Source organism: Piliocolobus tephrosceles, chromosome 15 (assembly GCF_002776525.5).
Source record: "Piliocolobus tephrosceles isolate RC106 chromosome 15, ASM277652v3, whole genome shotgun sequence".
NCBI lineage: Eukaryota > Metazoa > Chordata > Mammalia > Primates > Cercopithecidae > Piliocolobus > Piliocolobus tephrosceles.
In genome coordinates this window covers 90,161,707-90,181,309 of record NC_045448.1, presented here as the reverse complement: position 1 = coordinate 90,181,309, position 19,603 = coordinate 90,161,707, and the positions used below count along the sequence as shown (strand labels likewise).

Genomic DNA, 19,603 nt, shown 5'->3' with positions numbered 1-19,603 from the left:
TCGATCTCCTGACCTCATGATCCGCCTGCCTCAGCCTCCCACAGTGCTGGGATTACAGGCATGAGCCACCATGCCCGTTGCCTTCACTTAGCACTGTTTAGAGAAACAAATGTTCATCAACAGGGAACTGGCGACCCCATCATATTTCTATACACTAGAATATACTGGAGCTTTAACCAAAAAATAATGAGGGCTGTTTCTGCAGCATAGAGAAAGATCTCCAAGACACATCACTAAGTGAAAACAGCAAAGTATAGAACATTTTTTAGTATGCAACTCCATTTGTATAAAAAAGGGGAAAATCTATCACCTACCCCAAAAGTTAAAGACATGCTTATAAATCTAATCACCAAATCCACAGATAAATTAAAAATACTCAAATCAGATACCACCCACTTTGCCAAATGAGTAGTTAAGAAATTTATTTAGTTCTAAATCTAGCTACATTTTTTTAATCCTCATCACTTCTTATCCTCCTACCAAGTTCCAAAACAAAATTTATTTGCTAACATTTTTTTAAAAGTCAGACACTTACTTGCTACCATTAAACATTTTATTCAGGGCATCTCTTGATATAATATGACCACAGACCAATTTCATGGGTGGATTGTTATCTGTCGTTTGCTGACGAAGAATGGGGCAGGCAAATATAGAGTGATACCAGCACTTTTTACCAAGGTCCACTTCAATCTGTTAGAAAAAAAAAGTAAAAAAGCTGAAGTCATATTTCACAAAATCATCCACATGGTAATATATACTGTGCAGCAAAGAACATTGATCAGATCTATTCACCTGAATGTAACTTTCTATAGCACTCTTCTAACTCAGATGAACAGTCTTAGTGATTCAAAGTGATAACTTAGCCTTCAAGATTATTTTCAAGAAAGCTGACAAAGTGTAAAAACAAGTCTGACAAAAAACAATGACCAGATCACCACCTCTAATGGGCAGATCACCACCTCTAACGGCTTTACTGGCTTGACACACAGTCTTAAGGTGAATTCAGATTTCAGTCTGCTCTGTCTTAGTGCATGTCAGAGATGCTTACAACATAAACGGGAAACTGCCAGATGCCAGGCACCTGCCTCCACAAAACAAGTGAAAGCTCAAGTTCTTTTCACCTGTTCAAGTTAGTGGCAGGGGAGCAGGAGTGCTGCTTGTGTCCTGACCACACCTCAGGACCAGGACTGCATCTGTGCCTTTAATCAGAAAACATCTTTGAGAAGCTGGGGCAACCAACTGACAGGGTTACCTGCTGGAGGAACAAGGTAACTGCAAATAAACCTGTGTACAGGTGTGGTATAAAAGGGGCAAAAAACTAAACGCGTATGTTAGCTTTTCAGGGTCTGTGACACAATCATGACAGGAATGACAATTCCAGCCCAGAGTCTTAGTGCCTGTCAGAGACCTGGTGGAAACACACATACAATGACCTTCGCTACTCCACATCATAAGTGCACCATGGCAGTCACAAACTGAGTGCCTACCATGTGTCCCATCTCGTTCTAAGCATGCTTATGTTATCTACAGCCTTCAGCAGCCCCATAAAGAGAAAGCTGGTCCTTGTCTTAGAGATGAATACACTACTGCTTAGAGAAGCTCTAGAGTCGGCAAGTGATTGTGCTGATGTTTAAAACCATGGTCCTTTCTAGGACAGCAGTAGAAATACAGTACTAGAGGCCCACTGATGACTGTAGGTGTTACACGGATGACCTTTAAGAGCTCTGTACTCATTCTGTTGGCATTAGGAAACTGTAACCAGCACAAATCCATGATCTTATTGACAGCAATAGTTAAGACAAACGTAAATCCAATTAACTTTGCTTTTGTATTAGAAAAACAATCACAGGAGTGGTCTGTGAACTGCACTGCAGAACACACTGCATGCTACTGCATCTATAACTCTCACCACTTCTGATGTTTCCCTTCCCCAGCTTTCAAAGGCACTTCAAGTCAAAATTGTAATACTCCTCCTCCAAGGTCCCCAAAATGTACTAGGCTCCTCATTTGTATTGTTTAATCTTTTATATATCTATAAAAGAACTCCTGTTGAATGGCTACAATAATGTTTCCTGGTTAAAAGGTGAACATTTAAAGATGCCATATTCTTCTAAAGGCAGTAAAAGTAAATAGCCAACAGAAAATGGAACTCACAGGTAATTCATCTTTCTGGTTCCAAACTCCAGTACACTGCCTCTGTTCAATCACGGCTTTGATGTTAATTAAAGCTGGCAGTGCCACACAACCTGCTGAGAAACTGGGAGAGCAGAAGAGGAAACGTCAGTGCCAGGCCAGGTGTCAGGCCGCTTGGTCCAAGGAGACATCAATTTCTCCAGACTCTGTGTACCGCAGACCCTGGCCCCTGGACGGGGTGAGAGCCTTCTGTTCTGCTAAAAGTAAATCTAGCCATTTGCACTAGAAGAAAAATAACTTGTTTTCCCTCCCCTTCTTCCCCAGGCCCACTGGTATATTTCCTGAAGTTATTGAAAACCAATCCCAGTTAAAAAACAAAACAAAAAATGAAACTCTAAATTTACTAAATAAACCTCACCAATATGCGGGTAAATGCAGTTAAAGAATGCAAATGTTAAAAAAAAAAAAAAAAACTCATTTGCTAGGGTAATTTAACTTTAGCTTACTTCCTCAGAAAATAGAAAAAGTTTTAAAACATGCATTTTAAAAAAGAAAGCAGCTTTGGAGAACCAATTAATTCAAATGAAGAGCAGGAATTAAGAACTACTACTCTTCCAAATACAGTAGTTGTAGTATCTGAGTTTGAAGGAAAAAGAGATGTTCTTGCACAAAATTCTTCATTCAGCAATACAAAAGACATAACTTTCTTTCGTATTCCCTTCCTTATAGACCATATACCACCATACTTATTTTTCTTACAAAACGTGCTCCAAGGTATATGCTAATTAGAATAATGATACACAAAATGTGGTCTGCAGATGGTGCTGATTTATATACCATTTTCGGTCCATAGGAAAGAAGTATAGAATTGAGAATAAGGTTTTTAGAGAATTTCCTAACAGTAGATGGTGCTGGCTCACTCCTGTAATTGTAGCACTTTGGGAGGCCAAGGTGGGAGGATTACTTGAGTCCAGGAGTTTGAGACCAGTCTGGGAAACATAGTGAGATCCCTGTCTCTACAAAATATATAAAAATTAGCCATTAGCCAGGTATGGTAGCATGTGCCTAGAGTCCCAGCTACTGAGCAGGCTGGGGTGGGAAGACGCCAGGAGGTTGAGACTGCAGTGAGCCATGATGGTGCCACTGCACTCCAGCCTGGGTAACAGAATGAGACCCTGTTTCAAAAAATAAAACATAAAGAATTTCATAATAATCTTACATTAATGACAAAAAAGGTTTTATATTGCACAAAACAAAATAGCAAAAAAAAAAAAAAAAAAAAAAAAGTTTAATGGGCTCAGCTTATCAGTCAAATGACATGCTTGCTCCTGAAACATTTTTTTGCATAGTTCCTTTTATCCCCAGATCACCCCTGTCCAGGGTAGAAGCACTCATTTCTCAGATGTGGAAGTGTTGGCAGCCAACTCTCAGCTGTGTCTGTCTCTTCAGGACTATCCTCAGTTGAAAAGAGTCATCTGACCACAGTCATATCCAGCAAGTTGCTCCATGTGAGGGTACAAAAGCCCAGCCCTGTAGGCCCAATTTGGGACAACTCCACAGGCCCAGAGCAGCTCCAGAGTTCCTCAGGAATGGGAGAGACCTTGTTGCCACTCTAACACAGTCCAACTTTCCTCTCTGCCCAATCCTGCTGTTTTCATTCTCCCACAGGTGCTGATGTCAATAAACTTTCTGCATGTACATTCCCACTTCAGAGTCTTCCTCAGAGAAACTGACGGCAACAATGCCTCATATTATAGCTAATTGCATCTGTCTGCTCCTATGCTAGGATGGAGAACCTTGTGGAATACACCTTACTCATCTTATATCCAACACAGTGCCCACAGTGCCTCGCACATAGTAAATATACAAAACATTTGTGGAATTAAATGAACAGAAGAGTTAAAAAAGTTATTTTCTTAAAACAGATTCTTAAAATGTTTTGGTTTCAGGACCCCTTTATATGCTTAAATATTAAGGATCTCAAAGAGCTTTTCTTTTTGTGGGTTGTATCTTTAATGCATTAGAAATTAAAATGAGAAACATAAAAGTTGCGATTAGTCCATGTAAAAATAAAATACCATGCCATTATTAAAAACAACATTCTTGTAAAAAAAAAAAAAACCTACAGTTTCCAAAACAAAATTATATTTGTGAGAAGAGTGGCACTGTTCCACACTTTTACAAATCTCCTGAATGCCTACCTTGACAGAAGACAGCTGGATTATTATAGCTTACTCTGCATTACATCTATTGTGGTATGTTCTTCTGGTTGAGATAAATGAAAAAAAAACCTTGCTTCACACATATGTGTAGCACTACTTTGATCGCTTTGGATCACTGTAGAAACTCCTCCTCAATACCACACCAAAACTGACTTTTCAGTTTTGGCCAAAACAGGTAGTTGTTTTCTAAAGGTTGGTTGCAGAGCAAAATCTGAAACTTTACCATTAAACTTTTTGTACCCTGCTACATTAAAATCCATTTGTCTGTCTTGTGCTTTGAATGACTCTTTTACTCATGCATGCTTTTGTAGGATAATACTTAAGACCTTTCAAATGTGACAGCTTGTTTCATTCACTTAAAAAAATGGCTGGGTGATATGGCACACAACTGTAGTCCCAGCTACTCAGGAGCCTGAGGCAGGAGAATCACTTGAGCCCAGGAGTTGGAGTCCAACCTCAACAACACAGCAAGACTCTGTCTCTGAAAAATTTAAGAAAAAAGATTAAAAAAAAAAAAAAAAAAAAAAGACTGCCAAAAACCTGAGTGTGGGTAACTATGTTCGATTCTTTCAAGTAAAACCTATTCCATGGCTGATGTGGTAGCTCACACCTGTAATCCCAGCACCTTGGGAGGCTGAGGCGGTGGATCGCCTGAGGTCAGGAATTCGAGACCAGCCTGGCCAACATGATGAAACCTCGTCTCTACTAAAAATACAAAAATTAGCTGGGCATGGTGGCAGGAGCCTGTAATCCCAGCTACTCCAGAGACTTGAGGCAGGACAATCGCTTGAACCCAAGAGGTGGAGGCTGCAGTGAGCTAAGACTGCAGCACTGCACTCCAGCCAGGGACTCCATCTCAAAAAAACAAACAAAAGAAAAAAAACAAGAAACAAACAAAAAAAGTATTCCATGAAAAAAAGTGACCAGCTAGCTTATAACTCAAAAAACAACATGTTTTTTCTCAAGACAATTACCATACTTTGACAAGAAACTGAAGTGCTTTATGTGGATTTCCTATTTTGTCAAATTACTAAGATGATGTGTACCGAAAGGTCAAGATGTAATAAAACTAATAATTTTAATGTTTCATCAAGAACATCCGTTTTTTAAAAAGTTTTTTGGAGAAATGGAGTTTAGCTGTGTTGCCCAGGTGGGTCTCTAATTCCTGGCCTCAAGAGATTCCCCCCACCTCAGCCTCCCAAAGTGCTGGAATTACAGATGTGAGCCACCACACCAGGTCAAGAATATTCTTTATTATTATTCTTTTTTAATCGAGACACAGTCTCGCACTGTTGCACGGGCTGGAATGCAATAGCGCAATCTCGGCTCACAGCAACCTCCGCCTCCTGGGTTCAAGCAATTCTTCTGCCTCGGTCTCCCAACTAGCTGGGATTAAAGGCTTCCACCACCACGTCCGGTTAATTTTTTGTGTTTTTAGTAGAGACGGGGTTTCACTATATTGGTCAGGCTGGTCTTGAACTCCTGACCTCGTGATCTGCCCTCCTTGGCCTCCTAAAATGCTGGGATTATAGGTGTGGTTAAGTAAAACTAGCATTTCTTAAACTGCAAGGGTGTGGTGGTGAGGAATCCAGCAAGTATCTGTGGAATTTGTACCACCGCCCCGACTTGTGTAAAGGCTCTAGCAGTTTAGTCCACCACTGTTTCTGGACCATCTGTACTAATGTCAATACAGTGGAAAAGGCTCTCAGGATCCTGTGAGGTTCACACACCACACTTTCAAAACTGCTTCTCTAAAACAGTGTCACTGCCAATTGTGATATCTTTTGAAATACCAATTGCATTCTTCTTCAGAAAGACAAAAGTTCTTTTGGCTTTAAACATCAAGAACCAAACAAGTTAAGGGGAGGTGACTAATGCAGTGCATACTTCAATAACAGACAGGGCCAATTTCCATACCTGACACTGAGAGGGGACTCCACAGAGAGCCCCAGGAGGGCACAAGCATCCCGTGTAAAGATGTCACAGATATCAGCCCACTGGTTTGCATCAAGTAGGTGAACATATGGTGAGTTCTCAATCCCTTGTCTCAGGTACACAAGGCTTCCCATCAAAACCTGAATGTCTAAAAAAAGTACCAGCAAGAAAGCATTAGTTTGGTTGCAGTAACAAGCTGCGAAAAGCAAGAATACCCCCACCCATACTGATATAGCCTAAAATAATGTATTAACAGGTCTTTAAAATTCTGGTCCTTAAGCTTGGTTTCTTCCTTCATCCTAAATTAAACAGCATGGAGAGAAAAGGAAAGGAGTGAAAATACTGAACTTATAATTTAAATTCTTATATACAGCATAGTATAATTACCATTATCTACAGGAGTAACAATTATGTCATCACATTATCTCTGATTGCAGAGTTAATGTATTCCTACACAGATACGTGGGGTTAACATTTGCTGCCTTGGCTCTCTGACACTTTGTTGTGGCAAAACAAGCAGCACACAGCCAGGTTGGGGTGGATGAGAGCAAGTGCACACCTTGCTCTTTCTCAGATCTCCTCTCAGTTTAATATGGAATTCCAAAATCTGCAACATCTCTGACTTCTAAGAGGCTTTAATATTTTTGTTTTTGTTCTAGAGCCAGTCAGAGCTTTTCCTGTGATTATCAACCACAACTGTTTACTGGCAAACATGTATTAGCTCTAGTTAAGAACCGTTAAGTTGGGCTGGGCGCGGTGACTCACGCCTGTAATCACAGCACTTTGGGAGGCCGAGGCGGGTGGATCATGAGGTCAGGAGACCCAGACCATCCTGGCTGACACGGTGAAACCCCATCTCTACTAAAAATACAAAAAATTAGCCAGGCATGGTGGCGGGCACCTATACTCCCAGCTACTCGGGAGGCTGAGGCAGGAGAATGGCATGAACCCGGGAGGTGGAGCTTGCAGTGAGCTGAGATCGCACCACTGCACTCCAGCCTCTGGGACAGAGCGAGACTGCGTCTCAAAAACAAAAAACAAAACAAACCAACAAGAACCGTTAAGTTATGGTGGTGGCTATAGCCCTGTTTCAAACATTAATAACATCTGACTCCAGACTCACCTTTTTGATGATTTAGGGCAAATGGCTGAAAATTTTTAGCATACTGTAATGCCTCTCGCTGATTTGTGGTTCCACCCATTAACAAGCTAATAAAGTACAGTCTGTGTAGCTTAAATTCCAAGGAGCTGTTTTGAGCTATAAGCATTTCCCGGTTTGATACTGCCCACCTAAAAGAAAAGGCAAAAAAAACTTTAAGAATAATCAAAAGCATAAGCAATGTGTCTTAAAAACTATTTGAAACCCAGTAAAACAAAAAAGGCGCTTGGTCTGCCATCTTGTGGAAGTCTATGGTAACATCAATCCCTAGGGCCCAGACTTTTGTCAGGAAAGTAACCACCAATAACTACACCTGCAGAGGCCCTTCAGCCAGTGAAAGAAAAAAGCATTAAGGTAGATGACAATCACTAGAATGACTCTGATGTGTCACATGATGCATCTGAACTTGCACAGGACCACACTTTGACGTGGTGTCAGCCATGAGATTCACAATTAGATTGCCTAGATCCACTGCCCCTTTCCTGTAAAACTGGCCTGATATATACAAGCATGAATCAAAGATCCTGAAAGGCAACTATACTTTTAAACTTTCAATAGTTGCAAGATTTTGTGCTATTCACTTTGGGATTAAAAACAGTAAATACCGTTATTTCCCCTCAAGGTGCTTTCAGTCTGATCAGGAAGATAAAGCTAGACAAATATCGTATAGTAAATCTTACTGTGCAAAATGATTTGTACAAACATAGTTCTAGTAAGGGAAAAAACAAGATTCTATTTTAACTGAGCCAAAAATACAACACCTCAGGCTTCTACAGAACAAACAGTTGGAATAATCAATCTTGAACTGGTACTACCAGGTCAGGTCAGGTCAGGTGAGGGCAAAGGCAGGAAAGTACATAGTTAGCTGTTAAAATCAAATTTTGCGATAAGGGAATAAGGAAACATTACTTTATTTCTCTAAATATATTAACATATAGAAGCTGTTAGCATTATATTATTTAATTTGACCATCAGTTAAGACAAATACTCCCCACTTAACCCAATTCACCAAAGACCACTGGAATCTGAACTGTGTAAGAATATAAAATCTGAGTAACTCTACCAACTACAAGAGTAAAACCTTTCAAGTTATTTATAATGAATTTGCTGATTGGGATTGGACTTCACAGAGCTGCACTTTTACTGGGTCCTAACCTTCCCAGAAAGGGCTGCACATGCATATAAACATTCGAATTAACTTGCTGATGTATTCACATCTTACAGTCAAATCATGACGCTTCTCTGACTTCAAAGTCAGTGACTTTTTAAAATATTAATCATCTGGATCTTGGAAATACTTACCTAAATTTGTAAGCCTTGGTTCCTTGCCTGGCACTAAAATGATGCAGTCAAGTGGTAACACCAAGTGAGGTAAACCTGCTGACAATAAGGTACTTTTTTTTTTGAGACAGGGTCTCACTCTGTCACCCAGGCTGCAGTGCAGTAGCGTAATCCCGGCTCACTACAGCCTCAGCCTCTCGGGTTCAAGTGATCCTCCTACCTCAGTCTCTGAAGTAGCTAGGACCACAGGTGCATGCTGCCATTCCTGGCTAATTTTTTAAAAACATGTTTTTGTAAACATTATGTTGCCCAGGCTGCGTTTGAACTCCTGGGCTCAAGTGATCCTACTGCCTCAGCTTCCCAAAGTGCTGCAGTTACAGGTGTGAGCCTGGCCAACCAGCAAAGTACTTCTGGCAGTGGTCTTTTGTGAATGCCCTACATCAATCAACAGTACCAACAGCACTGTGCTTTTTGCAGTCTCTAGGCTGCCAGTCTCTAAGCCTGCCAGGCACCCTTATGGATTTCCAGTTCCAAGTAGTGCATTTAAATTAAATCACTTTCCAAAAGTTTATACACCCCTTCACTCATAAAAGCATAAGTATGTTTTCCTATTAGCAAATAAGGAAAGGCAGTAAGATTTTTCTTTTTTCTGTTTCTGATATGGGGTGTATGTGTAAGGGCTTGTAAAGTCAAAAGACTGGAGCTATTTAATAGAGTAACTACAAGTTTTAATTTTAAAAAAGTCAATAGTAAAAAGGGAAAGTTCATAGACACTGGTGCGGTCTCAGCTCAATACTGCAATCTCTGCCTCTCAGGCTCAAGCGATTCTCTCACCTCAGCCTCCCAAGTAGCTGGCACCACAGGCGCACACCACTGTACCCAGCTAATTTTTTGTAGAGACAAGGTTTCACCATGTTGCCCAGGCTGGTCTCGAACTCCTGGGCTCAAGCAATCCTCCCGCCTCGTCCTACCAAAGTGCTGGGATTACAGGTGTGAGCCACTGTGAACAGCTTGAAAGTGTGATATACACAAATGTGATGAGATATAGACATACACACATTTTTTTTTTTTTTTGAGACAGAGTTTCACTCTGTTGCCCAGGCTGGAGTGCAGCGGCACGATCTCAGCTCACTGCAACCTTTGCCTCCCAGGTTCAAGCCATTCTCCTGCCTCAGCCTCCCGAATAGGTGGGACTACAAGCATGCACCACTGCACCCAGCTAATTTTTGCATTTTTAGTAGAGACAGGGTCTCACCATGTTGGCTAGGCTGGTCTCAAACTCCTGGCCTCAGGTGATCCACCCACCTCGGCCTCCCAAAGTGCTGGGATTACATGCATGAGCCACCACATCCGGCCAAAAGTGTGATATATTTTTAAAAGTAACTTTTAGACAGCAGAATGTTTAACAGTAATGACTCTGGGATTTCAAGTATTATTTATCAACTGCTACACCATGGGCTGTGACTAATCGGAACAAGGCACCAACTCTTAGATCAGCACCAGGGGTCTGCAACAACCAGGAAGACACACCAATCAATTCCAGCTGAACAGCACTGATAACAGTCTATGCTGTCCTATATTTTCCAGGTTTTCTGTAATGAACATATATTAATTTTATACTTTAAAAGGTAATAACTTTTTAAGCTAATGTAAAAGTAAAATGTCTTAACTTCCTTTTAACGAACAGGCCTATAGAGTAATTATAAATTACTTTTCCTGAAAGTTATGAATTATCAATTTTAGCTTTATAAGCTAGAAATACCTGTACTCCACTTAACCTGGAGAGGCATTTATTTAGACAAATATAATTTTTAATGTACTACTTAAATTTATGTTTGCACAGTTTCAAATTTTGCTATAAACAAGGTTATGAAATAAGAAAAAAACTAGCATTGCTTAATTCCTCCCCTTTCCTTGCCAAGAAATATTTAGAAAAGTAAGTAGATACCTTTACAAAAAGGAACTGGGAGGGAGAAGACAACACAAAACCCAAACTCATACATACAACACAAGATTTCACATTTCTTAAAAGTCATATTTCTTTTCATCCTATTCGTTTTGAAACAATGTACTGTCCTCATTTAACCTCTTAATATTATATTAAAACTAAATTATACAGGGCAAGGGACTTCCAAGCTTCTCCCTCCCTGGCAAAATGTCATTTTCTAAACTAAGGATGAGACACCCCATTTTTAACTCTCCCAAACATTTAAGCACACGTAAGCAATTAAGGTGAAATCCTCACCTGACATGATAGGACCTCTCTCTTATACCTCCAGGACTGTACCCAGAAACCCACATTTGTATTTTGTTGACCTCAATTCCCTGGCCACAGTTAAGTGGCCAAATAAGCATAGGTTTTATTCAAAGTCACTTTCCACAGCTGCCTCCTAATAAGAAAGTGAATCTATTTTTAACTCTGTTCACTATTCTTCACTATTCTATGCCTTTTGCTAAGCTCTGGTATCAAGAGTTGCCTTCCGTGATGATCATCATTAACATCTGCCTTAACGAACCATTGAAATCTGAGTACAAATTTCACAGCAGCATTCTTACTCACAATAACATCTTCCTCAGAAAGCTTAACATAGTCAATTCACAATTTCTGAACATGACAAAAAAAAAAAAAGCATCTTTTACTGGTAGTGAAGTTCTTCAATATCCTTGTAATTACCATCTTCTTTCAATAAGGCAACTATTATCAATTTGGCGCGAATAGTAGCCAAACTGGGACACACATGGACACACACAGACACAGACACACACACACACACACACACACACACACCCCTTTTCTCTCTCAATCCAAAGTAGAAGTAAATGTTCCATCTAAACCACAAGCATCTTGCTATTCTAGCGCAATATAAGTAAAAAGATGGTGAAGTGACTTTACCCTGGTCTTTATAGTGACAGGACTTTTCCAATATGCTTTGTACCATTAGCTTCCTGTAGGCTTAGGTCTTGCCCTAGCTTCGTCTTGCTGTTGTCCTTTTCAAATCTTTCTAATCACATTCAATTTCACTTCTAAGATTTTTCTTGTTGCCGAGTCTGTCTTCCAATTACTCATTTTTTGTAAATTGAGCCACTTCAATTTTTTTGGCTGACTTCTGCCTTTTCACCGCCTAGGTAGCCTGGAGGAATTGCTGCATCCTCTCCTTCCTCTTTTCCCTTGTGAGCTCCATGATATCCTTCCCAGCAGGAACAAATGGGAGGCTGCATAACTGGCAGATATCTTCCCACTTGTACCTTAACTAGAATTCCCCAAATTGGTATCCCATATCATTCAATTTTTGCTATAAGTTGAATAAAGGGAATTATCTGTACTTAGCTCATGAAAGATGCTTAGTCAGTATCTGCTATGCATCCACAAGTAATAGGCAAAAATTGGAAAAATCTGAGTTGTTGTAATGACAATTTCTATTAAATCTTATGTTTTGTATAACTCCAATTTTATGGGTTTCAAATATGTTATCTGGAGGGAAAACAAGATTGTTTGGTCAAATATGCAGAGAAAACACTGGGTTATACCAAGTTAAATGAGTTTCTTTACTGTAGGATTACTGATGGTACATTTTCACTTCTATTTATATATTTTCTGAGAGAAGATCCCACTCCGGAGTGGTGGTATGGTCTCGGTTCACTGCAGACTCTGCTTCCTGAGCTGAAGTGATCCTCCCACCTCAGCCTCCCGAGTAGCTTAGACTACAGACGTGCACCACCATGCCCAGCTGATTTTTGTATTTTTTTTGTAGAGATAGGGTTTTGCAATGTTGCCCAGGCTGGTTTCAAACTCCTGGGCTCAAGCAATCTGCCCACCTCAGCTTCCCAAAGTGCTGGGCTTATAGGTGTGAGCTACTGCACCTGGCTTGATGATACATTTAATAAGTTAAAGTGAATCTCAAATGAGAATATTGGGGGACTATTACGTGAAGCATTTCTCATATAATATTTTGACTTTTTTTTCACAGAGGATCTTCTAGGCCTTAATTGCTTCTCTGTAAGATGACTTACCTCATAGGTTAATATGAGGGTTGAATAAGTTAAAACATGTAAAATGCTTAGAACAATGCTAGGCATATAATAACCACTCAAGAAGAGTTAACTATAATTACCACTACACTCCCTCATGCTGATATTAAACACTATTCCCAGAAACATGAAATGAAAAAATTTTTCCTTATGGAACAAGTCCTCTATTTGCCTGAGGAACTGTCTTAAGGCTATAAATAATAGACAAAGTTTACAGAAATAATCAATATACATAACATGCTTATCAATAAGAAACATATCTTATATAGGCACAAAATTAAAAAGGGTCTTAGGAAAAGTCTGGAGTACTCTGAAGGCTGAGGTAGCAAATACTATGTGCCACTGACTATAGATATAGTCATAGTATGTACATGACTAGCACATATGAACAAAGTTTAATGAAAACAAACTAAGAAACGCATAGATAAGTGAATATTACCTTGAATGACAACCCAAGTATTATTTTGCTAATCACTATAAAACAACTGGCAAACCCATTACATGTTTACATGTATGTCGGCTTTCTCAGGCACATTGGCCCATGCCTATAATCCCAGTACTTTGGGCAGCTGACGCTTCAGGAGGATCACTTGAGGTCAGCAGTTTGAGACCAGCCTGAGAGACATAGAGAAACCCTGTCTCTATAAAATATTTAAAAATTAGCCAGGTGTGGTGGTGCGCACCTGTAGTCTTAGCTACTCACGAGGCCGGGGCAGGAGGATTACTTAAGCCCAGGAGTTTGAGAGGGTACAGTGAGCTATGATCATCCCACTGCACTCCAGTCTGGGCCACAGAGCAAGACTGTCTCTTTGGAAAGAAAAAAAAGTAGTTGTTGCCATATTTTGTTTAAGAGGTGTTACAGGTATTTGGTTGAATTTATCTCCCAGATGTGTCACAATCTGAAATTTGCTTAAACAAATTCTACAAAGGTAATATGCATCTTACACTGCAGTACAGTTCTTAAGTGAGATCTATTATAATTTATACAGGAATTTTACATAAATTTATACAGGAATTTCTATCTAGTCATCTGGGCTGGTTTTAGAACTATACAAAATTTTCTCAGAACTGAGAAATGGCCGAGTACAGTGGCTCAAGTCTGTAATTCTAGCACTTTGGGAAGCTGAGGTGGGAGAATCGCTTGAGCCCAGGAGTTCGAAACCAGCCTGGGTAACATAGTGAGATCCTGTCTCTACAAAAAAAATTTTTTAACAGCACAGTCCTGTAGTCCAAATTACTCAGGAGGCTAAGGTGGGAGGATCACCTGAGCCTGGGGGGTTGGGGCAGTAGTGAGCTGTGGTTACGCCACTGCACTCCAGTCTGGGTGACAGTGAGACCCTGTCTCAAAAAGGAAAAAGAACTGAGAAATGATCAGAAAGAAAAAACTAAGCTATGAAGAATTAAATGGGTTAGTGGAGCTAAATTTTAAGGGAAAAAGTGCACATTTTATAAAAGTCAACTTCCGTAACACTAATGGTTAATTTTTCTGGTTTTAAAATACGAGGATTCTAAAGCTATAACCTCACAACAAATCACTGCTTCTATAATCCAGTTTCTTCCCTTTAGTTTATGAACTATTTATTACAAATAACTTGGTAATCCTCGCACAAAAAAATTTTAGGGCTGGAGTCAACAAATTATGGCACAGGCCAAATTCAGCTTGCTGTCTGTTTTGTATAGCAGATGGCCAAAAATGGGTTTTTAAATTTTTAAAGGGTTGTAAAATAAAATGAAGAACATGCGACGAAGACCTTATGTGGACAGAAAAGCCACATATTTCTTACTTGGCCCTTTATGGAAAAGTTTGCTGACTCTACTCTAGAATAATATTTATTATAGCTTACTCAGTAATTTCAGATAATTCTTATCAATGAGAGGTTCATGGTCAATTACCAAAATCCACAGTAATTATGAATGTAGTACCTTTACAAAAATATTTGTTCTCTTCATCCACACCACTTAGTTCCAATAACCAATAATTTCTTAGAATGCTAGCATAAAACCCAGCAAAACCCAGCATATTATGGAAGCTTAAATATCAAACTTGCACTGGCTGAACAATAGAGCTTGTTGTAATGCCAGCCCACACAAAGTGGTGGTGTAGCCTGGAAACAGAAAACCCTTTTCTCTCATGGGAATTCAGACCAACTGATAAGTGAAATAAGCTCTAATCATTTTCTCATATTGCACACCCCCCATATTTCACTTAGCCAAAATAAATAATTCTCCTTTGATTTCTCTGAAGTCTACCACAGGTAAGATAAATATATCTAAAAATCTCTAATGTGTTTTCTGATTGAGTTTTCTTACAAAGAGTTCTGAAAGTACTCAAAAGAAAGCAAATTCAATACTCACTCCAGAGCAGGTCTCAGAACTCTGACCTTTAATGCCTCTAATATTCTATTTAACTCCACAAATGGTTCTTTCTGACTTGGATCTACAGAAAGACCAGATTCCTGAAAAAAAAAAAACAAAACAAAACACACAAAAAAACAGAAAGGACTTTTGTTAGCATTAATCAGGGTAAGGAGCTAGTGATTAAGTATATTCTAGATTGTAAAATATGGGGCAAGCCATTAAAGATAATTCCCTATAGTAGAGACTGATGACTGTCCTCTAGTACCATTCTTCCCCTCTTTTCCACAGTAGAATTCCCAAATTTCAGCAGGGTACATAAGCAAATGGAATAAAGCTGGGTATGGCTTTTTAAGACGTTAAGTTCTGACCAATGAAATATAAATATGCACTCTGCCCCTTCCTGGGATACAAAGGTATGGCTGGAGCTTTGGTTGCTATCTTTAGACCCTGAAGACAGGAGACACCCTGGGGATAACCGAGTCACAAGGTGCTAAGTCCCTAAGAGTTTCACGAAGCAGAGCTACCAAACATGCTGTGGACGTCTTACTACCTATTTCTGTGAAGAAAAACATTTCACTTCTGCTTAAGCCACTGTGATTGTGGGTCTTTTGTTACTTAAAAGCAAACAATCCTCAGTGACAGTTTACTGCAGGAAATTACATGGACACACACATACAAAATCCCTGTAAGGTACAGAGAAAACCCGAGTTATCATTTATCTGAATTGTTTAAAACAAAAAAGGCTTAGCTTAGAGGTTTGGTTTACAGACTGCTTTTAAACTATTTAATTCTTTTAGTCCTTCATGCTTCTACACAAAAATGCAACAGCACATGGTGGCTTAGAACGTAGTGTGAAGACATATGAATCAGGGACTGAATCCCAGTTCTTTCACAAAGAACCTGTTAAGGCCTCAGGCAACTTATTTATCCAGACCTTAGATTTTTCATCTGTAGAATGGAAACAATAATTTGTACTTCATGGGATTGCAGCAAGGAATAAAGGCAGGGCTTGGCTTAAGGTAAGCACTCAATATATGGCAGCTGCTACTATTATGACTACATGGCATTGGCAAACTGTTCCAGAGTCCTAACTCATGTGTGATAGAAATAAAAGACAAAGGCTGCTAATGTGAAGTAAAAAAATTTTAGTTGGAAATTCATTTGATAAAATTGTTTAAGCTAGGCTAGAACAGAAGAACAAACATCAATGTTTTTGTCCCTTTCCTCTTGTCTGCTATACTAACCTTCTCTATCAAAAAGGGAAAGGAAAAAAGAGTATCACTTCTGAGCCCTTTGATTCATGAACTGAGACTCACATTCTGGGACAGGAACAAGAAAAAAATGATTTGGATAACAAGTTCTAGAACTATAATTTTTGCCACTTAAAAAATTCCCAAAAACACTCCTAGTAAAATAAGGTCATCTCTGATAATTTAAATATTAAAAAAATCTATCTACAGCTAGAGGAAGATTCAAAACCCCACCCCGCAAATACTGTAAACTCCAAGGAGTTCCCTTGCTTCTTTCTCAAATCCTCCCAGTGGGCACACTGTTACCTGACAGAGCTCCTCGGCTACATCCAGCATTCCTTGTCGAAAGAAGTGCTCCACCATCACCTCATTGAGAAGCCTTTGGCTGTCTGCCTGCCAGCAGCCATCTATTCCCACACTGCTAATGTCAGAATCAAAATTCTGGGAAAAAAAGAGAAAGAGAATCATAAATAGATTATTTTCACCCCACTTAACAGGAAAAAAATGGTCTTTGTTTCAGTCTGAGATACCCCAGTAAGTACCCAACTGCAATTTATAGCTTATCACAGGAAGGAATTTTTCCACTGCTCCTTTCTAAAACTTGTCATGCTAGAAGACTAAATAGGTATATTTTTAGAGAATTTTTTAAAAAGTAGATTTAATAATGGCGTCCATGAATAAAATAGAATCAAGCGAATGAACTGATTTCTAGGCATTATATACAGCAATATTTTTAGAGGAATGCAACGATGACCTGTAAAAGCATGCTCACTGCAGCACTGTCTATAATGGGAGGGGAAAAAAGGAGAAAAAACACACATGCCTATCAACATAATAATCCATGGCACATCCCAACAACTGCAGTATTGAGGTTGAAAGTGGTTGCAGGGGGATGGCCAAGTAGTTAAGACAGTGGTTTATATACACCTCTGGGTTTGCCTTTGAGATATATATGCATGGTCCCGACTAGAAACAGCATACTACAGATTTTGAAAACTGAACTAGGGAATAGAACTAATTCCTAGGTATCATATTGGCTACCAGGTGGTACACACACAGGACAAATCTAAATAACTGTAATGGCTTTAGAAACAAAACTAACATTGAAACCACAACCCAGAAAAGACTGGCTAGAACTTGTGGCCTGAATCCAACAAGGTTGATTGCCTGTTAAACCAAAATACCAATATTCTTCACAGAACTGAAATAAGACCCAGAGTACTATAACACATATTCAAAATGCTCAAGATACTACGAAATTACTTGGCATACCAAGAACCAAGAAAACCTCAACTCCCATGGAAAAAGATGATCAACAGACACCAATGCCAACATGACAGAGACGGTGGAACCATCTAAAACTTCAGAGCAGTTATTATAAAAATACAATCAATCTTGAAATAAAGGGAGCGACTTAGCAAGGAAAAAGAAGATACAGTAACCAAAATAAAAAATTCATTGGAGGGACTCAACAGCAGAAGCAAAGTGGCAGTGCAAAAAGTCAGTGAAGATCAACAGAAATCGTCCAATCTGAACACCAGAAAACAAAACAAAACAAAACAAAAACAGAGCCTCAGGGACCTGTGGGAAAATTATAAAAGATCTAACATGTGTGTCATCAGAATACAAGGAGAAGAGAAACAGGACGGTATAGAAAAAATAGTTAAAGAGTATTTCCCAAGTTTAGCAAAAGACATAAATACAGATTCTAGAAGCTCAGTGAACTCCAACATGGACAAATTCAAAGAAATCTGACCCAAACATCTCACATTCAAACTGTAAAAACTAAAGATAAAGGAAAAAATCTTGCAGGCAGCCAGAGAAAAGTGGCATGTTACTTACAGGGGAACCATGATTCAAATGACTACAAGATTTCCCAACAGAAACTATGGAGGCCAGAAAGAAGTGGCATGATTGTCAAGTACTGAAAGAAAAGAACTGTCATCCTAGAATTCTACTTCCAGTGAAAATATCCTTCAGGAATGAAGATGAAATAAAGACATTCTCAGACGGAGTGAAACTGAATTTACTGCCATCAGACTTGCTCTAAAAGCATTGCTAAAGTCTTCAGACAGAAAAAATGACAACAGAAGGAACATGAAACATCAAGAGTGAAAGAAGAGCAAACGTACATCACAGTGTGAAAGCTCTCCCTGCCTGATTCAGCACCCTTTATCTTTCATAGGCATTGCTCCCTAATAAATGTTTTGCATTTCTTTTTAAAAACGTATAAACTTAGCTGGGCGCAGTGGCTCACGCCTGTAATCCCAGCACTTTGGGAGGCCGAGGCGGGCGGATCATGAGGTCAGAGGATCGAGATCATCCTGGCAAACACAGTGAAACTCCGTCTCTACTAAAAATACAAAAAAATTAGCCGGGCGTGCTGGTGGGCACCTGTAGTCCCAGCTTCTTGGGAGGGTGAGGCAGGAGAATGGCGTGAACCCTGGAGGCGGAGGAGCTTGCAGTGAGCGGAAATCGTGCCACTGCACTCCAGCCTGGGCGACAGAGCGAGACTCCGTCTCACAAAAAACAAAAACAAAAACAAAAAACTAGACAAGGCCATTTAGATTTAACGAAAATTGCAATCCTAGTCAACCATGCTTAAATATACAGTCCAACCAATATGGAATTATTTTATACGACATATAAGAACAGGCAGTAACTAACTAGTAACAGCAACTGCAAACAACCCACTATTTACAATCACAATGCAGGAGTGCTCTTCTCCAAAATTAAGCACACTTTTCTCCCTATAAAGGGCTATCTACCCTATTTCTAGACATGAAAACAGTAGCCTAAAACTGAATACATACATTAAGGTTTGGAATCACTCAAGACAAAACAAACACAAAAAACCAAGAGTACTGTCAGTCTTAATTTTTATTCATTTTCTTTTCACAGACATTTTTCTTAGCCAAGTACTTAACCTAAAGAATAGAAATAATTGGGCGGGCATGGTGGCTCACTCCTGTAATCCCAGCACTTTGGGAGGCCAAGGTGGGAGGATCACCTGAGGTCAGGAGTCAACATGGTGAAACCTTGTCTCTACTAAAAATACAAAATTAGCTGGGCGTGGTGGCGGGTGCCTGTGATCCCATCTGCTTGGGAGGGTGAGGAAGGAGAATCGCTTGAACCCAGGGAGATGGAGGTTGCAGTGAGCCGATATCACGCCATTGTACTCCAGCCTGAGAGACAGAGCAAGACTTCATCTCAAAAAAAAAAAAAAAAAAAAAAAA

The 19,603-nt window shown here is 39.5% G+C and overlaps 1 protein-coding gene across 1 annotated transcript in view; it reads right to left on the bottom strand.

Moving 5' to 3' along the window:
- The window catches only part of RMND5A (required for meiotic nuclear division 5 homolog A), a 55,097-nt gene that overhangs the window by 5,751 nt on the left and 29,743 nt on the right, over positions 1-19,603 (bottom strand). Inside the window, exons 3-8 of the mRNA XM_023194877.3 lie at positions 16,674-16,808; positions 15,115-15,215; positions 7,414-7,580; positions 6,273-6,438; positions 2,155-2,257; positions 536-690 (exon numbers count right to left, since the gene is read on the bottom strand). Of these exons, the coding sequence (XP_023050645.1) occupies positions 536-690; positions 2,155-2,257; positions 6,273-6,438; positions 7,414-7,580; positions 15,115-15,215; positions 16,674-16,808 (827 nt within the window). The remainder of the gene's footprint in view (positions 1-535; positions 691-2,154; positions 2,258-6,272; positions 6,439-7,413; positions 7,581-15,114; positions 15,216-16,673; positions 16,809-19,603) is intronic.